Source organism: Rousettus aegyptiacus, unplaced genomic scaffold (genome assembly GCF_014176215.1).
Source record: "Rousettus aegyptiacus isolate mRouAeg1 unplaced genomic scaffold, mRouAeg1.p scaffold_m13_p_3, whole genome shotgun sequence".
In the NCBI taxonomy this organism is placed as follows: Eukaryota; Metazoa; Chordata; class Mammalia; order Chiroptera; family Pteropodidae; genus Rousettus; species Rousettus aegyptiacus.
The window spans coordinates 116810844-116836326 of record NW_023416306.1 but is presented as its reverse complement, the minus strand read 5'-3'; the positions used below and the strand labels follow the sequence as shown (position 1 = coordinate 116836326).

Sequence of the window (25483 nt, the reverse complement as noted above, 5' to 3'; positions counted from 1 at the left end):
CTTCTTCATTGGACCATATATCCACATTCAATTGAGATTCCTGACCTAGAACACAAGCTACAATGACCAAATGTATACCAGGCTCTTCTTGGCTAGAACTCTATTCTAAATTGCTCCTTTAATGTTCTCTTTTGGTAAGCTCAGCTAAACAAGATAGAAACCTGAGAAACCTCCTTTTCTCTTTCTTCAAGAGCGGTAAAGAGCTCTTCCTGCTTCCTTTTTTTTTCTGTCTTTCCAGTCAGCTGAGCTTCTAAGGATAAGAGTTCCTTTCAAGTTGGAGACAGCTTTCTCTGTCTAGATGACCAGCTCCATCTTTCTCTGGCAACTTAGAGCAATATATGACATGGTTTCTAGACCCTTTATCATTCTGGATGTTATCTTCTGGGTGTATCTCAGTTTGTGCCTTGTAAAATATGACACTCCAAACTAAAACATTCCAGATGTTATCTTACTACCACGGTCCTTTTGGGATGGATCCTTTTATCTTTAACCTGGCTATTATATACTTAATGCAGCCTAATAGTGCACTAGTTTGTTATTTGTAGGATACTGACTCATTTGTAATTTACTAAAAAGTTAAGTTATAGGCATTTTCTACATGAATTTGCAGGAGACATTCATCAAATGCTTGTGGGATAAATGAATAAGTCACTGATAGTCAGATGCTAAGACTAATGAAAAGAAGTAGGCTGTATCTTGAGAATTGTCTTTGAGGCACCAAGACATTCTGAAATGGTTAGTCATAGATATACCAGTATAGCTAGCAAAGCTAGAATCTCACCTATAACTCCGTCCTTTACAGATTGGGTTTATTTTCCTCAAATTATCGGTTATGGGTCAGTTGGGGGTTGGGATGAACAGTATCTAAAATGCTAGGGGTCATTTAAGGAATTTTAGAACCATTTATAAAGTCGAGTTCTCTTGACCTAGTTGATCATTTTTGGCATAGATCCTTAAGCTGCCTTCATTGTCTGTAACTTCAATAATGGCTTTACATCTTTTTGTTTAACTTATTTTTCTATGTTAGAATTCATAGAATTCTAACTAGTGATATGAAGAAGTTTTATGACTGTTTCATCATGGTGGAATAGTCCTTTGTGCCATTGTTTTTTCACAGGAGTGAAATTATGATGATAAACCTTGTAAGGGTGTTATGCTTGGTCACATTTTCTCAAATTGTCAAATTATAGTTTCCCCTTGCTAGCGCGTGCATGCACACACACACACATACTTGACATGATTTCTTCATATGGTTGATTTTCAGGGGGAACTTGCTCCATTTTCCAAATACTCAAGATGAAAAGGACAAGGAAAGATTGGAAGGTGACCAAAGGACCAGGGAGCATCAACAACCTATGAAGTCCACTAGTCCTGTTAAAGACCCTGCTTCTTCTGCCTCCCAGCAAATGGCCCCACAGGGGCCATCCAGTCTTCAAGGGGAAGCAATGGAGATAGATGTGCTGGAAGGCCAGAAAGAAGGATGGAATATCAATCAGGAAAAACCTACTAAGACCTTGATTGAAAGGCCCAGCCAAAATAACATAGGAATCCAGACCATAGAGCATTCCTTGTGGGCCCCAGAAACTGTTTCAGTAGCAACCCAGACTGTAAAGAATGTGTGTGAACAGGGTACCAACACAGTGGACCAGAACTCTGGAAAACAAGATGCCACAGTACAGACCGAGAAGGAGACTGGTGAGAAACCAATCAGTGCTCCTGGGGATGATACAGAGTCACTCCATAGCCAGGTGAGAGAACTTACCAGGTACACTAAGGGCCCTGTTTTTGACTTTTCTGGATTTCTGGAAAATTTAAGTTGTGGTACTTTTACCTAATGATCATTCTTAACAAGTTTGTACAGACCAGTGGTTAAAACAAACAAACAAACAAAAAGACTCAATTTATCCAGGATAGAGATAGGGTAGTAAAAATTATGGGTAGCTTTAGCCAACGGATAGTCTTTTAAGGAAAATGGAATAATGCTAGAGTTTGTCAATTAGGTCTTTATTGGAAAAGAGAGCCTGGAATATAGTCTGGGTCCTGTTATATTCTGAATTGTTCAGTCCTTTCCTCCTATTATTTTTCATCCTCCTCTATAACTCAGAGCTCATTGCTTTTCCTCCAAGTCTTTCACAGTGTTTCCCAGGAACTAAGACTGGAAAGTAAAGGAGGAAGGAGTAGAAGCAGTATGAAGGGTAGCATATCACAGTGTTGGAAACAAAGAACAATAAGAGAAATAGAGAGAGATGGGGAAAAGTCACCAAGTGACTAGGGACTGTAGAAAGGCTAAGGCTAGACATAATGGGAGGAAAGGGATTGGGGCTGATGAAAATGAGGCTGAAAGAAGAACAAGTTCTCGTGAATAGAGTAGGGAAGTGGTTCCTATTTAATCAGCGTTGTGCTCAAGACCACCCATGAGGTTGGTATTATTCCATTTCACAGGTAAAGAAACCAAGCTGAAGAGAGGTTAAGTAACTTGCCCAAGATTTTGCCATCTGTAGGTGGCAGAACTGGAATTTGAACTCAGCATGTCTACTTCAGAATCGGTATTCTTTTCATTATGCTATGTTGCTTTTCTGTTTTTTTAATCATGGCCTGTGTAGTCTTGTTCTGTTTCTTCGTGCCTCTCCAAAAATTCTGTTTGTATGAGACTTTTATGGTAACACAGTCTGTGAGATCTAAACCTTTATCAGTTTGTAGAGATTCAGACTAGCATTACCCTTTTGGATATAGGGGCTATAGCATATCAGACCCTGTTTTGCATCCGTTTATTTTCACCCTTAATTTAAAGTGTGTGTGCATTCTGCCACATAATTTTGGTTTCTCTGCCTTTGAAAGAGTTAAACTTGATTTTAAAGATGACAGTCATGTGAGAGCCACTATTTCATATTTTCCCTTTTTCTTCCTCCTATCCTCCCTCTGTAAAATAGGGAAATAATCCCTGGTTTCATCTCATCATGGTGATAGGAGCCAGTGTGGTTAAAGCTCAGGCTTTGGAGTCAGACCATTTCATCTGGATATTGTGAGGATTAAGTGAGAAAAGGGATGCAAACCCTTTAGCACTGGGCCTGGCACATAGTAAATGCTCTGAAAATGTTGGCTGCTACTACTACCTACTGATGATTATTTTAAAAACCACCACTGCTGCTATCACCACACAACCACTGCTGAATACTACTGGTGGTATACTACTAGGGCAAAGAGTGATAGACCACATCTAAGAGCTAGTTGCTCCTGTTAAGAAAAGAAAGATACTAGAAAAATACAGATGAATGGGTAGAGTTTCATTTGGGAAAGATGAAAACATTCTGGAGGTGGATATGGTGATGTTTGCACAACAGTGTGAATGAAAATGAGGAAGGTTCTATAGAGGTTTTCCAAGTGTCAGTGCTTTTTTATCCCCTGCAGTCTGGGTAGGACTCAGGCCAGTCCTTAGAGGAAAGTATAGGCTGCCTACCTTTGACATGCCTTAATTTTTCAAGTGGGCCTGGAGCCAGGTTTTCTATCAAGGGAAAGTGGTTTTATTTTCATTATGTTATCTTCTCTTAATGACAACATCCTCAAGTTATTTATATTAACAGAGACTACTTTTCAGAAGACTAGAGAAAGAATAAGCGTACTTTTCTTTTTCTCTGCCCCTTTCCCTTCTCTCCTTTCTTATTCTATCAGGTATATTTAAGTGTCTCTCTTGAAGTGATTATTTGGCTGGCTGTTGTAGTTTTATAGAATTACAGGGAGACTTCTTGGCCTCATTTCAGGAGTATGTAAAGCATTGAAATCTTTCAGACTCTCGTGATCCAGGGCCTGACTCAGTGTGTGCAGGTAGGAGATCCGGGCTGTCATGCTTCTGGTACACAGGCATCCTGACGATTGAGGTGTGACAGACCAATGCTCCGACCATTTATTAACCAGAGTTGTATATATAGAAGTATTTTAAGGAATTGGTTGAATAAGTTTCTATGCTTTTGATTTTATTTATGTTTATTTGCATAATTTACATAGCTCCATTTTAGTGTCTATTTTACCCCTAAAGTAGAGTTGGAGTAGGAATATTTCATGAAATGAATGAAAGCTGTAGGTAAATTACTACCACATTGTCTGGAAAAACGCAGAATCACCATTATTATAGTGGTACATATAATTCTTTTGAAAGACTTGGATACCTTGGCACTACTGAAAGTAAAAACAGTCTATTGTAAGGGAAATAAAGGGGGAGAAAAAAGTGTACATTTTATCCTCCTCGTAATTAGAGTGTGTGGGGAAGGGGAGAGGGTGTGAATGTGGATAAATGTGATGTAAATGTTGTGAGAAAACATGTATGTAACAGTTGTCCTAAAAATGTAGGGTTTCATTTAAACTATTTAAACTGTGCCTTATGGTACAACTAAATACAAAATCCTCATTTGCTAATGTTTTCTGTTTCTGGACACTAGCTCAGATCTTCAGTTATAATCTATCATCTAGAATAGATTAAATATTTCGTATTTAATTCCAGGAGAATCAGCATATCTTGTTATAGGTTGAATCAACTATAGTTTTTGCTTACTAATGCAGGTAAAACAGACCGCACCGAGATTAACAGATGTCATTATGGTTTTATATAAAGTTCTAAAGAATTCCTTTCTTTTATCTAAAGAGCTGTAGCAACTATAAACTCGTATACTGATTAACAAATCAGCATCAAAATCAGAAAGACTACAATCTAAAAATAATATACTGTTAGCGTGTCAAAGTTTTACTAAATATCCTAGATATAAGTGCTAGACGTTAATGCTTTTGATTTAGACAGAAGTAGATCATTTTTAGTGATACTGATACAAATTCTTCGTAGCCTCTGGCTATATAGCTGGTCCATTCCTGGTTTTATCTATAGGCTAATACACAACAAGCAGCTGGAAAATTCCATCACACTAGATTCATGGAACCTCTGAACAGCGCTCATCATGAAGTTGATCTGCGATTCACCAAGTTAAATGAGACTCATGCTTGTGTCTTCTATTTTCTGTCACAGGGAGAGGAAGAGTTTGATATGCCCCAACCTCCACGTGGCCATGTCTTGCATCGCCATATGAGAACAATCCATGAGGTCCGCACGCTTGTCACTCGTGTCATCACAGATGTGTATTATGTGGATGGAACAGAAGTAGAAAGAAAAGTAACTGAGGTAATAAATACTCTGGGTCTATGTGACAGATTTCTTTTGATAGAAAAATTACCTTGCCACTTAACCTCCACCTCCTTACCCCTCTTTCTGTGCAACTAGCTACTAACACTTTGTTTTCCTTCATCTTTTTAATAGAAAGATGTAAGAACCAGGTTAGAAATTGAGACTCCTGAATTCTGTGTCTTTTCCAACCATGGGTTTGCTTTTTGACCTTTGGCCACCTTATTTAACCAGCCCCATGATGCTTTCCGTTTTTATAAAGAACAGATTGATAATTTTGCGTCATGTATAAGTAGAAAGATTTAGTGTATTTTAATCCTTGGAAACTCTAATGAAGCTGAGAACTCCTTGCTAGGCTCCATGTGTTGTCTCACGTGTTTTCATGTTTACCCATGTACCCTTTCTTGGTCTCCTTTTATGTGTGGTTATGGACCTGTTGGTAAGAGATGCATCTTTATTTGTCAGTAGGATTCATTATGGACTCATTCTCAATATTAGCATAGTATTGGCATTTATTGGCTGTTATGTTGGACAGCATCATATGCTGACTGTTTACATCTAATACTGGCTGAGATTAGACAGATTTTCTAGAATTAAAGATCTGGCATCTTTCTTGGTACATGTGTTAATATTTGGGAACCATTTTATTAATTGATATGAGGCACAGCTGTTTTCTTCCTTCACTCAGGCAAACCAGCTAGCCATATTGAAAATTGTATTCAGGGAGAATTAAACTCTGGTATGTAGTTTTAATAAGCAGAACATATTGCTATTGTTCAATAATAGGCCATTGTGGCCCTCATGTCAGGAACCATTTAACATTAATTTGAGAAATTGTCTTATATTCTTTTTATTGTATACCAAATCCTAGAAATATATTTTTTTAAATGTTGACTGGTCATCAGTTTTATGTTCACTTATTTTTTTCAATGTTATTACTATTTTGGAAAAATTATGAACTTAGCTTTATAGAAAAGCAGTTTGCTTTCATGAAAAGTTTTCGTAACTGTTGTAGTCTACATTGAACTCTGCCAGGTACTATATTAAGTGTTATATATATTACATTATTATATGTTGCTTTCTAAAGTATATTTCTGGAAACAGCAGGCCAGCTAGATACTCTGAGGGGAAAAGAAAGTTCTTTGATCATGAAGAAGTTTGAGAAATGCTGAATGCTGTAAAACTCCCCCTCCCCCATAGAAATTTACAGTGCATTATTACATTAAAGGCTCTAAGAAGTTCTCTAGTAAAGGTATGTATTTTATTGTTTAGCATAGCACTTTCCCAACTTATTTCACCATTGAACATTTTTTAAAGTAATACTTACTATATCCCTCTGGGACATAGTTTATGAAATATTACCATAATTAAGGAAAAGAATGATAGCGACTAACATTTGTTGAGCATTAACCATATGCCAGGCACCTTTCTAAAGGACTTTAAGTGATTTAATTTATTTAATTGTCACAGCTAAGCTATGATATAGATGACTGTTATTCCCATTTTGCAAATGAAGAGAGGAGGCATAGCATGCATAACTTGCTTAAGGTTACCTAGCTAATAAATAGAACTGGAATTCAACCCAGACAGTGTGCTTTCAGAGCCTGCATTCCTAGCTATTATGCTGCTTTTCAAGATCAAAAGTGATGTGTGCCAAAAGGAAGGTGCTTATAGTAGTACAGAGGAGGAAGAAACTCATCTGAAGGGAAATTTTGATAAAGTCTTTCTGGATGAGGGCCAGAAAGTATTTGAGTTGGACAGTGAAGGTTTTAGGTATTGGGGGGTAAGGGGAAACAGCATTCCATATAGAAGGATTTGGTGAGCTAAGGCACAGAGGCAGGAAGGAAAGAAAACATAGGTGGGAACAGTTTATTTGGAGGGCAGCACAAAGATTTGAGGTGATGTGAAGATGGATAGGTTCAGGTCAGAGAACTTGGGAAGCTTTCTTTACCTCATCTCTTGTAGCCCTTGTTTATCATTGTTTAAAGATTTTATTCATTTATTTACCGGCAGCTTTTTTTTTTTTTTTTACTGTGATCTTACCACTATGGCAGGCACCGGGACTAGTGAAGATAAAAAGACAGTGTCCCTGTTCTCTAGGAGTTTACGCTCGACATTCAGCAAATCCAGAACTTGCTGGTTGCTGTAGTAGAGATATGGAAAGATGTGTTAAGAAGAGGAGATGGAGTCTGTGGACCTACATGAAGGTGGCAAAAAGGTCTCGTAGAAAACATAGCACTCAAGAGTGTGACAGATAACATCGAGGAGAAGGAGAATGACATTGCAGGCATAATGAAAAGTTAGGTAAATAAGTAGACGGCATGGCATGCTTAATTAATATTTAGGTGCTCAACACGACAAGAATGGTAGGGTAGGGAATGGAGAGAGAGGATGCTGTTGAGGTCAGTAAGGACCCAGAGCATAAGGGCTTTGTGTACCATAGAAAAGAGTTTAGCTTTTTATCTTCCGTGTGTTGGAGAGCCTTAAAAGGATTTTTTGGGTAAAGGAATGACCAGCTCAGATTTGCATGTTGGGAAGGTTAAATTGGCAATAGTGTAACAGTGCATTGGAATGGGTTGAGGTTAGAGTCATAATCAGACAAGAAGTAATGAGTTTCACATTAGGAGAATGGCAGTAGGAGTTGAGAGGAGAGACTGATGTAAGAAATATATAGAAGGTGAAATTGATAGACTGGTGAATTCCTGAATGTGAGGGTCAAGGGAGAGGGAAGAATCTAATATGATGCCTGGGCTTTTTGCCTGGATAGCTGGATAGATGGTGGTATTATATACTGAGATAGACAATATAAAGAGAAGCTCCTTCATTCAGTAAATACCTACCGAGGGTCTCTTTCATGGAAGGTACTATGCTGAATTTTGGGGATATATCCAGGAAAGAAGATGGTTATGATCTCTGTCTTAATGTGGCCTCTCTAATCTAGTAGGAGAGATGCACAAGAAAACAAGCACAAATACATTAAAAAGATCATAACAGGGCAACTTGGAGCCTGGGACTAAGTCATTATAAGAGCAGCGGCTTCAATTGCTGGATAATTGCAAAGGCAGGAAGAGCTGGCTACTGCTTTTAGGGCCTACTCTCTAACCAAAGCATATATTAGAGTCCCAGGCCTCCAGATAGGCCTGTCTCTTACACATTTGTTATGTCCAGGAGAAGGAATTGACTTAAATTCTGGGCTCACAATACCTGTTTCAGTCAAATGACCATGGCAGCTTATGCTGACTCAGATCCAGCTATAGAACAGGCAAGTTGAGTGAGAGATGGTGATTGGTGAATGACATGTTTATGATTGAGACTTTTGGAGGTGGTGCGGTTCTTGTTATTGGACCTAGTAACAGATGGATGAGGTAGAACAGAGGGAAGGGTTCATAGTGGGAATTAGATCAGGAAACCCAGGAGTTGCTGGGTGGGTCATTTTGATGGGAGTGAGCCACAGGAGGAGAGATGGGGAGAAAGAACAGAGGCTGTAAACAGGTAGTGAAGGTGTTCATGAGTGAGAGGGAGTGATTGGGAGGATGTCGGTGAGTAATGGGAAGAGGAGAGGGAGGTTTAACAGAATGACAAATAATGGTTTGGTAAGGGCATGAGGTGGGGAGAGATAAATGTTAATGACAATGGAGAGCAAAGAGCTTCTCATTTACAAACTCTTGAATTGAAGTTTGGTTGAGAAAAATCATGCTCTGCTAGAGAGAGCTGCAGAAGACGTGAGATGTACTGGGTGTAGTCAGAATTCATTCATTGAAGGCAAGGGAATGGACAGAGGATGACAGACTGTTGGATGGGGTAAATTTCAGATGTCTTTGGTACATCCAAGGGGAAGAGTTTAGTGGCATTTGTATCTGAGAATTTGGAACTGAGTGATCATTATATTGTTGATAGGGAGGGATGTGTCTGGTAAGACTGGCTAGGGAAGGCATGGAAGAGTGAGAAAGGAATGAGAACAGAGTCTTGGGAAATACCAATTTTAAGGGAATAAGCCGAGAAAGAACCCCAAAACAAGTACAAATAGTACTTGTACAAGTAGTCAAAGAGAGAATGAAAGGCAAAGAAAATGAGAAAATGACTTTGGAGACAGATTCTAAAGGAGAGATTTTCAAGAAGCTCATGCTTCAAAATACTCATCCAATCATCTTACACATTATTTAAATGTGTGTGCGTGTGTCATGTGCTATCTCCCAGAATGATTGCAAACTCTCAGAGGGAAGAGTTTATCTTATACTTCTCCATATTTTCTCTGGCAACACAATAATGCATGAACAGGCTAGAGCAGAAAAGCAAATGTGCAGCATCCATCATGGAATGTCTCAAGCCTATGCCTATAGAGATTGATGATTGTTGGTTGTAGTACCTTTTCTCACTAAGCCTAGGAATTAGCTTCGTAAGACTGCTTAAAACTGGGCTCTAGGCCACCACTATCAGTCCATCAAAATAGGCATGTGAGATAGTCAGTTTGACATTCTTGTCCTCCATAGGTACCAAAAACTCGTATATTTGTATCATTATTATCTTTTTGGTCTTCATTCTTCTAAACAGTAATACTATTTTTAGCCTATCTTTCTTATAATTTTTATTTTCTTTATCACTTATTGAAAAGTAATATAAAATACTTAATCTTGAAAAACAGGTAATACTACCAACTTCTAATCAAGTGCCACAATGGCTCCCAACCACTCATTTTCTTCCTCTACCTACCTACCTCCCTCCTTACCTGTCCTCTTTCAGGGAGTTACCATTGTCCTCTGGGATAGAATCCTTGCTGGTTTCTCAGTAGCCAAAGGTTGTGTACTTGTCTCGTAAAAAGATAATTTAACAGCTCAGGATAGAGGTCTTTTTTCCCCCAATCTAATATCAGCTTCATTTTTTATTGAGGTACAATGTATTCTGTGTAGAATGTGCAGGTCTTAAATGTTTAGTTCAGTGGCTTTTGACAATTTTATGTAACTATAACTTAAAACAAGATATAGAACATTTCTTTTATTCCAGAAAATTCTATCCTGGTTCCCACCTTTCTGAATTGAAATTTCTTGCCATCATTAGTATTTTCGAACTAGCACATTACCATCGTATTATTGTGACTTCTGTTAGCTTTTGTATCCATTTCTTCCTTGCAGGAGACTGAAGAGCCCGTTGTAGAGTGTCGGGAGTGTGAATCTGAAATTTCCCCTTCAAAGACTGGGGGCTCCTCAGGTGACCTGGGGGATATCAGCTCCTTTTCCTCCAAGGCATCCAGCTTACATCGCACGTCAAGTGGGACAAGTCTCTCAGCCATGCACAGCAGTGGCAGCTCAGGGAGAGGAGCCGGATCACTCAAAGGGAAAACCAGCGGGACAGAACCCGCAGATTTTGCCTTGCCCAGCTCCCGAGGAGGCCCAGGAAAACCGAGGTGCAGACAGGGTCTCCAGGGAGAGAGCCACAGCAGGGGCAGGGTTGCTGACATTTTAAATATCACAGAAAAGGGGAGTAATGGGAAAATCCCTCCCATCTTCCATCTAGGATAAATCAACTCCTTTTCTTCCCCTTTTGTTCCTATCCTATTTGGGATTTGCCTGGGAGGTAGGGTGGAGCTTGTGGGAAGTAGACTTCCTTAGAAAACGTAGAGAAACAGGTGAGGGGACTTTGGGAATGTTGGCACATGCTCCTGCCACCCCCATTTTCTGCAGCCTACAAGTGTTGGGAATACAGAAAGTTTGGGGTAGTGACCCCAACTTGACATATCCCCTAGCTTATTGTTATCCTCTGCAGCTGTCCAGAGCCTGAACTAGAAGAGAAAGCAGGGTAGAAATTTGTGTGCTGTTTTTAAGGGCAGCAGTAGGAAGCTTTGTCAGGAGGGAAGACTTGCGTAGAGGAGGATGTCCTTTACTTATTTTCCTACATTCCCACTCCTCAGCTGATACTTTGGTGGTGGGTGTGTGGACCAGCTTCTTGCTGCCCTGGAGGCCCAGCACATGTTGGCCTGACATGTAGTCTGAGGGCCAAGGGGAGACTGGGGAAAGGATCCAGTAGCAGGTGCTATCAGACTAACCTGTCTTCATTCTCTAGTCCTAGAAAAGGGGTCAGTCAGACAGGGGCGCCAGTGTGTGAGGAGGATGGTGATGCAGGCCTTGGCATCAGACAGGGAGGGAAGGCTCCAGTCACGCCTCGTGGGCGCGGGCGAAGGGGCCGCCCGCCTTCTCGGACCACTGGAACCAGGTACCCGGGTAGTGTGAGATATACTTAGTCTGTGACTTGTTTAGAAAACAAGGGAGCAGAGAGAAGAGAGGGGATTAGAGAGTATGTGGGGTGTCAGGAGGGAGAAGAGGGGCCCACACTGACTGGGGAGTGGGCAGGGATCAGAGTGAGGCTGTTGAGAGACCAGGCTGATGCCTGTGATGGGGTTACCAAATAATGGGCTGAAGAGACAGACCCACGGACAAAGGAGTGGGAAAATACTAGGTAAGTATTTCTTCTCACTTCCTTCTCCTGTCTCTTATATCTCTTTAGAGAAACAGCTGCGCCTGGCCCCTTGGGCATAGAGGACATTTCACCCAGCATGTCTCCAGATGATAAATCCTTTACTCGTATTGTGCCCCGAATGCCAGAGCCCACCAGACGAGCAGATGTGGGTGCTGGTGCTTTGCGTCGAAGCGACTCTCCAGAGATCCCTTTCCAGGCTACCACTGGCCCTTCTGATGGCTTAGATGCCTCCTCTCCAGGGAACAGCTTTGTAGGGCTCCGTGTTGTAGCCAAATGGTCATCCAATGGCTATTTTTACTCTGGGAAAATCACACGAGATGTTGGAGCTGGGAAGTATAAGTTGCTCTTTGATGATGGGTATGAGTGTGATGTGTTGGGCAAAGACATTCTGCTGTGTGACCCCATCCCGCTGGATACGGAAGTAACAGCTCTCTCAGAGGATGAGTATTTCAGTGCAGGTAATAAAAGAAGTAGTCTGTATAGATTTACTGTGCCCTGGTGCAGTCTTCTCTTCTGTCAGAAATTCCATTCCTGTAACAATGGTTACTCATCATTGGCTTTTTTGTTCTTTGTTGCTTATTTTTGAATAAACCTGTTATTTTGGAATAATTTTATATTTATAGAAAATTTTGCAAAGTACAAGGGTACTGATAGTCCAGACAGTCCCTGTATATCCCTCACCCAGCTTTCCAGCTTTCCATATTGTTAACATCGTACATCAGCATGGTACATTTGTCAAAACTAAGAAAACAACCTTGGCTCATTACTGTTTATTAAGTTCCAGACTTTATTTGGATTTCACCAGCTTTTCCATGTCCTTTTTCTGTTCCAGGATCCAATCCAGTATTACCACATTATATTTAATCCTCATATGTCCTTTGATCATCTCTCTCTCATCTATGACAGTTTCTGAATCTTTTCTTGTTTTTCATGACCTTGACAGTTTTGAGGAGCACTGATCAGGTATTTTGTAGAATGTCCTTTGGTTTGGGTTTGCCTTGTGTTTTCTGATTAGATTGGAATTACGGGTTTTTAAAAAGAATTCTTCCAAGGTGAAGTGCCCTTCTCATCACATCATGGGGGAGGGAGGAGTGTGACATCCATAGGACATCACTGGTGTGTTAACCTTCATCACTTGGTTGAGGTGGTGTTTGCTAGGTTTCTACTGTAAAGTTAGTATTTTTCCCTTCCTCTATTCTTTCACCACTAACTTTTAAACCTCCTGCCTTGATGGGAACTCAGTAGGTTGAGTGTGGCAGATATATTGAGCTATTTTTGCTTAGGAAGAAGTTGTTAGTGCTGTGTTTGTGTGCCTGCACACCCAACACTTACTCTCTGGTTTGAACAATGGTGCTGCCTTTTTTTTTTTTTTTTTTTTTGCCTCTAGCTCTCAGTTCCCTGTACTGGCGATGGTGAGGGATTGGTGTTTGTTATGACTGTTTCCTGTGTCAGTTCTTTGAATACATTGCTTATTTTATGTGAACTAATTTGGAGATACATGTTTGTATTGAGTTTGTCATTTAAAATCATCTTTTCTGGAGAGTTTTTTGGACATGGATTGGAATATATTGGGCAAAAATGCCTCTCTGTCGAAGTCTCTCCAGACTCCTGTGATTTGGACTGAGTAGTTGCTGTTTTCCCCTTTATTTTAATGTTAAATGGGCCGCTTCACTTTCTAGTTCTGGATAACACTTAGCTCTGTGTGGCACATGGATTGAGGTCTTTTGTGATCTGTAACTTACATAGTTTGTATCAAATACATTTGTTCTTCTTTCAGGTTGTTAAGCCACTTTTGAAGGTCCACATTCTGCCCTCTTACCTCGCAGAGACAGTTCTGTATCCAGAGTGAAGTACAGCATCAAAAAGTGGGGATTCTGTGTCTAATTAATTGAGGCTGCCCACTAATGTCAACATTAGACTGCTCCTAGTTTTAGTAGCTCTTCATTAGTGTGAAGTATGTTGTTAGGCTTCTTTGTGTTTTTGAGGGGGTCTTGTGATTTAGTTGGTGATAGAGAGTTAGGCCAGGAGATGAACAAGCAAAGGAAAGAGTGATTCTGTGGCATAGATAAGAGAACCAAGGCCTGCTTTCTCCTCTGTAGTTGTTTCCTTGGTGGCTTAGGTTCTGGATTTCTTTTAGCCTTTCATTGAAGTATAGGCTAATGGGAGAGAACAAACAGACCTTTCTGTTTATGGGAATGAAAAAGTATTTATATTAATGCCTTGGTTTTATTTGTGTTTGTGTGTGTGCGCACGTATGTGTAAATTGTGTATTAATTAATAGAGGGGAAGGAGTGTTATCTTTTTCACAGAATTGTAAACGGATCTGCAAGTCTTGCTCAAAATCATAGAGCTTGGTGGTAACAGAACTAGGCCTAAGATCAGGTCTCCTCAATTCTAACCCAGTTTCCTCTATAATCCCACATTGTGTTTCTTCTAACTTAAAGGCCTTATCTTTAGATTCCGCATCAGAGCAAGAGCAGGAGAGTACGTAATAGGGAGGGAAGATGAGACAGGAGGGGCAGAATTTTTTTTTCCTTTCATTGCTCTATCTTTATTTTGATTCTGCTACACAGATACAAACAGACACATACCCTCTCAGAATGATGTCATCTTTGACCTATAACTTAAGGCTAATTACTCAGAATTAGTAAGTTATAATGGAATCATTAAGATACCACATGCGTTTCACTTCAAGAACCATTTGAACCAGGCTGGCTTTAGGAAGCTTTATTTTATAACTCTAGGATTCCTTCTGTCAAACTTTCCATGTCAAGCTAGTAGCTATGTATATCCTAAGTGGTGGCGGGTGATGTCTGGGATGGACAGCTGGGATTTTGTTAAAATCCTAACTTCAGCCCATTATTGTATCTCCTAATTCCCTGACTTTTAGCCCGCTCTGCAGAACCTTTGTGAGTGGATGTTGGGCAGCCTAAAATAATAGCAAGCTGACTTTACTTTTTTTCCCCCCCACTCAGGGGTAGTGAAAGGGCATAGGAAAGAGTCTGGAGAGCTGTACTACAGCATTGAAAAAGAAGGCCAAAGGAAGTGGTATAAGCGAATGGCTGTCATTCTGTCCTTGGAGCAAGGAAACAGACTGAGAGAGCAGTACGGCCTTGGCCCATATGAGGCAGTGACACCCCTCACCAAGGCTGCAGATATCAGCTTAGGTAAGACCTTCGCTTCCTGAACAGCAGCCTCTGGGCCTCTGCCCTGCTTGTGGTACAAGGAGTGATTTCTAGAGCAATCAGTAATGCTACCTTAAATCTTACTATTTCTATGTGAGATGATAATGAGCTGTCAGTTTCTGGAGCCACTGCCTATCTTTATTTCCTTCCCAGGACCAAATAGGAAGTCCTCAGATTTTTCTGGCCTCCCCAGTTCTGTAGGGGAACAAGCACATTTCAGTCATGACAGAGACTGAAACAGAAAATGTAATGGCCTTAAAAGGGGGCTTCCTGCCCCCATGGGAGATTGAGGGGAGGTTGTGGTGGAATCTAAGTCATGCTCTGCCTGGCTTCTTGGAGTCTAGAGCCTTAGGTCATAGGAGTTGATCAGTCTCTGGCTTATCCTATCACAGACAATTTGGTGGAAGGGAAAAGGAAACGTCGCAGTAACACCAGCTCCCCGGCCACCCCTACTGCCTCCAGCAGTAGCAGTACAACCCCTTCCCGGAAGATCACAGAAAGCCCTCGTGCCTCCACGGGAGTTCTCTCAGGCAAAAGAAAACTTATCACTTCTGAGGAGGAACGATCCCCTGCCAAGAGAGGCCGGAAGTCTGCCACTGTAAAACCTGGTGAGTGCTCACTTTTGCTTCATTCTCCCTCAGACCATGGTGGGATGCAAGGCCAGCTGCTACAGATGGAGCCTTATATGGGACAATGGCCCTTCTGTCCTGGCTACAAAGTTGGGGGCCCCGCACAAGCCCACAGGTGGTACTGAGACAGCTTTCTGCATCTCCCTCTTTCATTTCCCAGCAGAGTGCAATGGGGGTAGATAGGAGACCAGGTCTTGATCAGAAACATTGACTCCAGCGTAGGTTCTCGGAGAGAAAGAAGAAGTATTGAATTTTAAGCAGATTTAAAATAGATGAAATTTGTCTTAGATCTCTTGGTTTACCTGGCACCATCCTCTACTTCTGGAAGCTCTGTTCCTTCTCCTTCGTGCTCAGGGTCCTCCCGCTTTCCCACACTTTCTGTTGAGAGCTAGTACTTCAGCCTACATCTCCCCTCTCCCTACTGTCCTCCAAACAACCACTTTCCCGTCCCTCTTGCTTCTTAACAGAGGAGTTCCATCCTTCTATTGTTTACTGGATCTCTCCTGTGACCCAGCCCCAGCCTCTGTGGGTTCTGGAGATGTAGAAGTACAGCCCTCAGTGTCTGCCCTGAGGATGCAAACTGAGGAAGTTTATTGGTTGCTACATTGTCCTGGCAGTAGAGCTCCTTTTGTTTCCTATATATTTGAGTTGTGTCATTTCCATATCAGTCCAGTACTCTCCTGTGTTTCAGGGTATGTGAAACATGGAACTCAGCACTTCACATATTACCTCATTTAATCCCTGTGAGGTATAGGTGCTAGCGAAGTCATTTTCTAGTTAAAGAATCTAAGGTACGGAAAAGTTGGCTAACTTTCCCAAAGTGAGACAGTAATCCAGAATTCACACTAGGGCAAGTCCGACTTTGAAGTCCAGACTTATCCATACTATATCACACTGTTCTCTTGCTGCTGATTTTATTTTAGGGAGGCATGACCTGTCTGTCATCTTAGCCTCCTAATGAGCCTACGATTCAGCTTCTCCAAGTCAGGTATTTGTTTTCTTCTCAAAGCCTTGTTGGGTGCACTCCTAACATGGGTGTTTTGGGAGTCCCGGACTGGCTGGGTCACTTCCCTTCCCCCCAGTTGTTTCAAATTGGGACAACTGAAGCAGACTATTGGGTGTGGCTCTTGCAACATGTAAAAACACTTAAATTACCAAGTATTCTATGCACCATTCTGGTGAAGGTCAGGGATATATTGGTGGATTTATCTGTTGGGGCATTTCTTGGTAATAAAAAAGTGGGTTATTTTTGTTGTTGTTATTTTTTAAATCACATATCCTGGGAGAAATCAGCATTGGGCAGAGAAAGTAGGCTGAAGACTTCCAGGTATTTTCACTAATACCTAATCTTTGTATTAGAACCACCTCTTCCTTCAGATGACCTCAGAAGAATTTGGTTTGGCTGTATAAAAGCAATACTAGTTGATTTTTTTCATTTTTGAATACAGTGTATGCACTGTCATGACTATAAACTTTAAGTATGTAAGATTTCTCTGCCCTGTAATTTGTTCTAGGTTCTTGGCCACAAGAATGGTCTTTGGTGAAAAGTTCATCCTGTCATGCCCAGGCAGTGGTCTTTACCCACCTCACTGTGCCTCTGTCCTTCCCAGGTGCGGTAGGGGCAGGAGAGTTTGTGAGCCCCTGTGAGAGTGGAGACAACTTGGGTGAACCCTCCACCCTGGAAGAGCAGAGAGGGCCTTTGCCTCTCAACAAGACCTTGTTTCTGGGTTATGCCTTTCTCCTCACAATGGCCACAACAAGTGACAAGTTGGCCAGCCGCTCCAAACTGCCAGATGGTCCTTCAGGAAGCAGTGAGGAAGAGGAGGGTAAGACCCTGAGGAGCCCTGGGGGCTTTGACACATGTACTTCCTTCCTTTCCATTCACTCGATGAATCTGGTGGCCCCCCAGCCGGCTGTAGAGGAGGCAGGGCAGTTGGCAACTGGGATCATGGTCAGGGAAAATTAACCCTGGTTCTTGCTTTATAGACTGTTTTCACAAAATTCCTCCTAGTGAGTGTTTTCTCAAAACAATCCTGTGATGCAGATGGGAGATCTTATCTGCTTTACAGATGAGGAAACAAGCTTGGAGAGGTTAAATAATTGCTTTTTGTCCACAATAATGGTAGACTTGGGACTAGAACCTAGTAGTGTTCATTTTACCCTACTCCAGTCATCCTGGTCAGTCAGGTTTCTGAATGTCCTGCAAAGTTCATTCTCTTGAGGACTGTGATATAAGACTGGAATATGGGGTGTCCAGGGCCCCAGGGTGATTTCAGAGGAACAGCTTCTAGGCCTTTTCAACTCTTGTACCTCCCTTCAACCTTAAAGCAAATCTATACATTATATTTCTATGTTGTCTGTTACATAGGGTTTGAGTGAAGGCTGTTGTAGGGACACCTAAAAGTTATTTCAGTTGTCTAAAGAGTGTGTGATCTAGGAGAGAAAATGAACAGATACAAATGTATGCACTATAAGTGATTGACAACAATATCCAAATGTGGCTATAAAGGCTAGAGGTCCAAATGGAATCATATTTTCTACAAGTTCCAGTTCTGGCTAATGTCTTATAAGAGAGAATTGAATTAGAGAACATGATTATCTCAAAATAACACCACTGCAGATTTGTGATGGTTGGCATTTCAAGTGTGGATGACTCCTAATTAACAAAAACTATCTCTTACTAACTACAGCCACATGGGGATCTATACAGGGTTATGGGAACAGTGGTCGGGGAGTTTTGGTTAAGGTTTAGGCTCTCTGTAAGGTGCATAAACAGTCATCGGTATAGAGGCTCTATTCTAGGGTATGGGAGCAAGTGTGGCATGTGTGGGTTTCAAGGTTAAGTGTACTCCAAGCCTAATTTGTCAGAATTCAGATAGGTACAATGGGAGGTAGGGTGTGTGTGGAGTTTCTTAGCTAAGAATTAGTTTTGCTTTGATCATAAGCAATTGAGAGTCCCTTGAGTATTTTGTGAGGAGATGTGTCATGGCATCAAAGCAGTGTTCATGGTCTTGTTTTGCTTTCACAATATTGCTGGACTCTAGTCTTTATTCTCCAAAGCATTCCTAACCCTTCCCTAGACCGGGACTTCACAAGGCAGCTTTGTATATGTTTTATTTGTTGGTTGGTATTATAGCATGGGTAAGAAAGCTGGCTTAAAAAATCTGTAAGTCTGTGTGAGATATTATAAACTCAACTTATAAAAATTCCCTCTATTCCCACTTGCTGATTGATACAGCAAATGTTTTTAATCCCATTCTATAACATGAGTAAAGGGAGGGAGGCCTTATCGAATTGAGGGGGAACTTGGACAGTTTTTTAGAGGGACCTCCAGATTTCTCATGTAAAGTGCGGTTATGGTGAATGTGTCTGCTTTATGTTGCTCCTTCATCCATGGACATTGTACCAGAATCCTTGATAGTTTTGGAATATGAGAATGTTTTAGAGGTTCCTTTGTCTCAAGCCTGAAGATATTTGTACTAAAACAATTCTCTATAGACTTAGTTTTCAAGAAGCTGTGATATGTTTTAAGAATAAATGGGAATCTCTTAGATGCCAGGAGTTCAGCAAATATTTGAATTCAGCTTATGAGACATATTTGTTAATTAGTTAAGAATATTGCACCCAGTCTTGTTAGGTGGCACACCACGAGCTACAGGGATTGACTGGAGTTGGGTTTATTTAGTGAGAAAAATTAGAGAAGTGGACTGCCTAGACTTAGGTAATATTTGATTACACAAACACAAGGAAATATAAGCAGGGATTAAACTCTAAATTGGTCAGGACTAGAAACAGCATGGATTATGCAGACATAAAATAGAAGTCTTGAAAATAAAGGACCATGAGGGGCCTCAGCAGTGACCTAACAGTAGAGTGCTGGCATTGAAAATTGTGACATGTGTGTCATTTAGACGGCTCAAAATGATAGTCATAAAACTGAGAAACAGTCCTGCTATATTCCGAGTTTCTTATAACCAGTTAGAGTTTCCAGTTTGTTTTCATTTTAAGAAGAATATGGAGAATGCCGAATCAAGAAGAGCAATAAAAAATGAATAGGCTGGCCAGTCAGACCTACCACAGTTGCAGAGGCCTGACTTTGGGACATCAACACTGCCTGAGCAGCTCCAGCAGGCAGAGAGGGTACCAAGGGTGGGTTTGGGTCTGCCCTGCCAAATTTTACCTCTGGGTCTGAGGGGGAAAGGGATTGGTCCTGGCATTGCACTTTTATATACTTGGTTTGTGTTTTTATTTATGACAAGTTAATTAGCACTTAATTTCTCAGAACTCCTAATTAACTAAAACCTCTAATGTCTCGCTTTTTTCTTTCCTTTTTTTAATGTGTTATTTATATATGAGAGGAGCAGATGACAAGAAAACAAGCTCAAATTAGATATTTGGTCAAAAGAAGCAATTTCTAATTGCCTAGGGTCATTACAGCTTCAGCCTCATCTCTCATAACTTCTACTTCACCCTCAAGACTATAGAGCAGTCATTGATGTTCAGTGTCCTGAGGTACTTCAAGATCATCAAAGGTAGATAGTTTTCAATAAAAAGGTTGAAAGAGGATTTTCTGGCTAATCTTCACTTAATCAGTTAAAATTTGAAAAGCTTACTTTCTTTGAGCATTCTCGTTTATCAGAGTTTTAGTGTACAGGGGGTAAAAATGCTGATGAAGGGAGAATTTGAAGACTATTATAAAAAGTGCTAAACAGCTATTCACCTCCAGAGAAGAAAGAGGAAATGGGCTTAGTTTTGTAGAAGAGATTTAGGGTAGACATAAGGAAGAACTCAGATGAGAATACATCACTATGGGAAGTGGCGGTGTGTCCACCCCTGTGAACAGTCCAATGACTTGATCTTGGTGCAGAAATGTTTGCTGTTTTTAGGTCTAGGACCTGCCTCCATCTCATCTTCCCTACCCCTCCTGCTGTTGTCCCTTCTTTTGACAGTACTTTATAGGCCTCAAGACAAATCTCTTTCTGAACCATGGGGAAGCCCTTGACCTGTCCTTGAGATACAGTGCTCTGGAGATAGCTGGGGAGTGGAAAGGGGGTCAGTAAGAAGCAGGCATTAAGTAGCAAATAAACCAACTAGTAGTAATAATTATCTTGCTTATGTTTTTTATATAGAATTTTTAGAAATTCCTCCTTTCAACAAGCAGTATACAGAATCCCAGCTTCGAGCAGGAGCTGGCTATATTCTCGAAGACTTCAATGAAGCCCAGGTGAGGAGTTTTCTTTGTGTAGCTTTCCAGAGGGGCCATGATGAAGAGTCCACTAGCTGTGCTGAGAATAGGCCTGAGAGGGACAGTAGCTAGAGATTTTAGGAACTGGAAAATTGCCAATGGTTGTTCACATGAAGTGGAATTTTTACTGTATACAGGGAGAGAAGTTAAAACCATGAGTTAATGGCTATGGTTCTGTTGCTGGGACAAACACAGATTGAAATTTGTGTTTAATAGAAATCCCTATCACAGTATTGCTGATTTTTTGCCTGAAATGCTGAATACATGGGAGTTTAGTTGTCCCTTGAGGATTTAGGCCCCCAGAAGCTGCAGGTGAGGCAGGGAGAGTGTCTAGGGAAGCCACTTGGGCCTTTCAGTGAGAAAAGAGGTCTTGGGCAGGACAGGGTCAGTCACATTTTGCATAGTACAGTTGACCCTTGAACAACATGGGCATTTGGGGTGCTGACTTCTCATGCAATCAAAAATCTGCATATAACCAATCAGCCTGGCCCCTGCTGGATTCCCAGCCACAGAGTTGACCCTTGAACAACACGTTTGAATCGCGCGGGTCAATTGAGAATCTGTAAGTGGACCTGTACAGTTCCAGCCCATGTTTTTCAAGGATCACTGTATTTGAAAGTGTTCAGATCCAATCTCTATGACTCCTTAGGGCTGCTGTTCAGAGGCTTTCCATAGACATCACCAGACCCATTGGTGGTTATTTCTTTTCTTCCAGTGTAATACAGCCTACCAGTGTCTCCTAATTGCGGATCAACATTGTCGAACCCGGAAGTACTTCCTGTGCCTTGCCAGTGGGATTCCTTGTGTATCTCATGTCTGGGTCCATGACAGTTGCCATGCCAACCAACTCCAGAATTATCGTAATTATCTGCTGCCAGCTGGGTATAGCCTTGAGGAGCAAAGAATTCTGGATTGGTAAGTTTTTAAGAGTCCACGTAGAACAGTAGAAAGTAGAAAAGCAAGCTTTTCGAGGGGGAGAATCTAGGTGAGAGTAAATATTTCTAGAAACTGGAATGATCGTACAGTAAATGATTGAATTTGAATGGGTTTGAGTTTATTTTAGCAGTTCACCTGGCATATTTCCCTAGGGTACAGTGGTTAGGGACTTTTTGAAAAGGAATGAACTCAAACTGTATGATTGGGAGGGGACTAAGCTTTTTAAGCACCTTAAAAATATAGGCTCAGGAGGGAGCAGGGTTTGGCTTATTCTCAGCTCCAGAACAAACATGGAAATCAGAAAGGGGGTGGATTAGGAGGTCACAATCCTAGAGAATACGCATAATTCACAGAAAGAAGGGGGGAGGGGTGGTGCCTGAATGCAGGGGTTTTGAAAGCATTCACATTACCCTCAGTCCTTTTATAGAAGGGCTGTTATTAGATATTATCTGTCAAGTTAAGATCCCTCCCAATTCCAAGGTGCTATGTCTCTGACTCCTTCATAGGCAACCCCGTGAAAACCCTTTCCAGAATCTGAAGGTACTCTTGGTGTCAGACCAACAGCAGAACTTCCTGGAGCTCTGGTCTGAGATCCTCATGACTGGAGGGGCAGCCTCTGTGAAACAGCACCATTCAAGTGCCCATAACAAAGGTACGGAAAGTGTGTACATTGTTATTGCTCCAAGAATGTCGTTGAACCCATAGCTGTTAGGCCTTGTGGTCTAAGTTTCAGTCCTGATTACTGGTTAACTATAAGAGAAGTACTACCTTTAAGAGGTGCGCTAACATGAGTGAAGCACTGGGCTGTCTGTGCTTCTACTGGTGTCCAGTGGTGTATTTGCTAAACATTTTTACAAGGTCAGCATTTAGTGATAACTTTTCTTACTTGGTTGTGATCAAGTAGCATGTTGTGTTTGACATAAAGGGCTTAGTTTGGGCAGAGTGGGATGTGCTGGTTACAAGGCACATCAGGCTTTTTAGAGGAGCTAAATTGAGTCTTTTCCTCACTTACCTTCCCCTGCTTCCTGCAGATATTGCTTTAGGGGTATTTGACGTGGTGGTGACAGACCCCTCATGCCCAGCCTCGGTGCTGAAGTGTGCTGAAGCATTGCAGCTGCCTGTGGTGTCACAAGAGTGGGTGATCCAGTGCCTCATTGTTGGGGAGAGAATTGGATTCAAGCAGCATCCAAAATATAAACACGATTATATTTCTCACTAAGGCTACTTGGTCTTACCAGTTTTATTCCTTGCTGTTGTGGAGATTGTGTTTTAACCAGGTTTTAAATGTGTCTTGTGTGTAACTGGATTCCTTGCATGGATCTTGTAAATAGTTTTATTTGCTGGACTTTTATGATAAAATAAATGTTGAATCTCTTTGGTTGTAGTAACTGGGATTTCTTCATCTACTTCTTTGAGCTTACTTTCAGAACAAGTAGCAAGACAAACTTACCTTCTCTGTGGTTTTTCAGTTGGCTTGTTCATTGTAGGAGGACATCTAGCCAAGGGAAATAATGAGGAGTGAATTTTAAAGTTTTCTTTGGCATAGCTGTTAAAAGGTTCTCCTGGGCTATCTAAAATTCGGTCCTACTAAAAACCTGATTTTACAGTAGGCCCAGATAAATAGTTGTGCCAAAAGCTGAGTGAAATTCACAGTTAAGTTTCTTGGCAATTAAAAAAAATTCTTTTTATAGAGTTGAGCTCATTAAACTGTGTACTGTACTCTCAGCTAAAAGACAAGAGGACCAATTGCTGTGACTGGGTAGTGACTGTAAGCTTGATGGGATGACCTTCAAAGATGACATGAGAAAAAATGTTAGAAGCTTTAGTCACAGGTATAAAATTTTATTACTATAGTCACATGCTGGAAGCTATCTATCCCTTCCCTACCCCAGCATTGTCCCTGTTGATGTTCTCTCATTCTCTAAGACAGCGGTCAATTTTTTTCTTCCAAATAGCAAATATTTTAAGTGTCACAACTACTCACCTTTGCCATGATGGCATGAAAAGCAACCACAGGCAATAGGTAAATGAACAAGAGTGGCTATGTTCCAGTAAAGCTTTATTTACAGAAACAGATGATGGTTTGCTAACTTCTGCTCCATGGGCAGCAGTGGAAGGGGTTGTCTTTAGCTGACAGTTGCAGAGAATAAGGGTGTAATATGTGGTAGAAGAGATGCAGAGACCAGGTTGTAGGACCAGGTTGCGTAGCTAAAAACTGAGGCCAGAATGCTGCATTCTTTTTGGTTTGAAGGGAGTTCATTGAATGTTTTAGTTTATACTGATGTGAATATTAGTGATTACCAGTGATGGTTGGGCTAAATTAGGAGAACCTCAGCTCCTTTGGTTTTTCTAAGATGGGATAATTAGACCTGCAGTTTTCAGTATTTGGCAGCTAATAATTTGACCTCAGTTTTTTTAAGGACCTTATTTGTTTAAAACAACAACTAAATACATTGTAACTAAAATTACCCTTTTACAATTTGAAATAATTGGAAGATATTGGTAAAATTCTTCAGATTCATAGTTTTAAAGATCCTTAAGGATGGGACACTCAGTTTTTTTCTGGAGGAAAGAGGGTTTGTGGGATGAGGGGAAGCCTGCCTTATCTGGTGCCTTTCTTGCTCGGTGGCAACATACAACAATTGACTTACTCACAAGCCACAAAATATTTGACTCTCTGGTCTGTATTACTGCTGTCTCTCTCGCAGCTTGAACAGTACCTAGACACATAGTAGGAGCTCAGTAAATGAACTTATGAGAAATGTTCTCAATGTAACAGATCTTGCAGGGTCCACAGAAGGAGAGCTGATGCCACTTGTGCTCCTTTGGAGGAGAGTTAAGAACTCTCCTAAGTGGGGGCAGACCCTTCCACTTGAGAAAGAGAGGAAGGATTTGTATTCGTGGATGTTCAGTAATCACTTTTAGGAGAAAAGGTACAGCCCTCTCAATAGCTTGCAGCTAGAGAATGAGATGTTTTGAGCCTTCTTCTGTTAAAGATGAGAACGTGGTAGGAAAGACTTACTTCATTTCGTGAACCCGAAATTTTCACATCCCGAAACTACAAAAGAAAAAAAGAGCCTCATCAAATATGCTTTCCTAAGATTTTCTCCAAAAAAAAAAAAAAATTTGAATCAGGGCACTGGTGATATAGATAATGTCATCTTTAAACTCAAAGTTTGACTTCCGTTAACATCACTAAGGAAAAATCTGGTTGAGGACATTTCAGGAAGAGCGAACAACAATAAAGCACTTGGGACAGACCGCTGAGAGAGGCCAACAACTACTTTATCTTACTATAGATTAAAAAAAGTAGAGTTGGAAGGGGCAGTCCCCTCTCACAAACTGGAAGCTGTGGGCCAGTGAGGCAGGGTGCCTATGGCAGCACAGCTACTTAATGTCAGAACTGGGAACCGAGGCCATCCTGCTTCCCAGCATAGCAATACACAACCTAGCCAAGAGCTTAAAACCCATCTCAGCTTCAGGAGGTTAGTATTTTACTATGATGACTTTTACTAGAAAATAATCCATTAAAATGATTAAAGATGATCAGACACAGTGCTTTCTCTCTTTGGGCTTCAAGTTTTCTTGTTTATAAAGTGAGGGTATTTGGACCAGATGATGGCTAAAGTCTATGTCCAGCACTGGAATTGTACAACTTGTTTTAAAAAGCCACACACAGAGTCCACTGAGTTCCCTAAGGGTTGCTCCTACCTGCCCAGAGTCCCACCAGCCTGGGTGTAATATTTGTTATAATCTAGTCGTAACAGTAATTGAGCCAAATCTGAGTTGATCTGATGATTCCGAACACTGGAGAGAATCTTGAATAGGAGTGAAGACTGGCGGCTAAAGCCCT

The 25483-nt window shown here is 41.1% G+C and overlaps 2 protein-coding genes across 9 annotated transcripts in view; one reads left to right on the top strand and one right to left on the bottom strand.

The window, feature by feature from the left end:
• The window catches only part of TP53BP1 (tumor protein p53 binding protein 1), a 79727-nt gene extending 56709 nt beyond the window's left edge, over positions 1 to 23018 (top strand). For 5 of the 6 annotated variants that reach the window (XM_016144971.2, XM_016144968.2, XM_016144969.2 and 2 more), the window contains 12 exons: positions 1265 to 1748; positions 5012 to 5164; positions 10294 to 10565; positions 11222 to 11371; positions 11663 to 12093; positions 14611 to 14802; positions 15213 to 15428; positions 17060 to 17275; positions 20579 to 20673; positions 21410 to 21609; positions 22137 to 22282; positions 22662 to 23018. In XM_016144971.2, the coding sequence (XP_016000457.2) occupies positions 1265 to 1748; positions 5012 to 5164; positions 10294 to 10565; positions 11222 to 11371; positions 11663 to 12093; positions 14611 to 14802; positions 15213 to 15428; positions 17060 to 17275; positions 20579 to 20673; positions 21410 to 21609; positions 22137 to 22282; positions 22662 to 22849 (2743 nt within the window). In that variant the 3' untranslated portion in view covers positions 22850 to 23018. The remainder of the gene's footprint in view (positions 1 to 1264; positions 1749 to 5011; positions 5165 to 10293; positions 10566 to 11221; positions 11372 to 11662; positions 12094 to 14610; positions 14803 to 15212; positions 15429 to 17059; positions 17276 to 20578; positions 20674 to 21409; positions 21610 to 22136; positions 22283 to 22661) is intronic. The other variant, XM_016144972.2, reaches the window with a different exon arrangement.
• Positions 12622 to 25483, bottom strand: part of TUBGCP4 (tubulin gamma complex associated protein 4) — a 75859-nt gene continuing 62997 nt past the window's right edge. For 2 of the 3 annotated variants that reach the window (XM_036238911.1, XM_016144991.2), the window contains 2 exons: positions 25342 to 25481; positions 23457 to 24688 (listed from right to left, as the gene is read on the bottom strand). In XM_036238911.1, the coding sequence (XP_036094804.1) occupies positions 24676 to 24688; positions 25342 to 25481 (153 nt within the window). In that variant the 3' untranslated portion in view covers positions 23457 to 24675. Of the gene's footprint in view, positions 23126 to 23456; positions 24689 to 25341; positions 25482 to 25483 lie in introns of those variants that run through there. The other variant, XM_016144992.2, reaches the window with a different exon arrangement.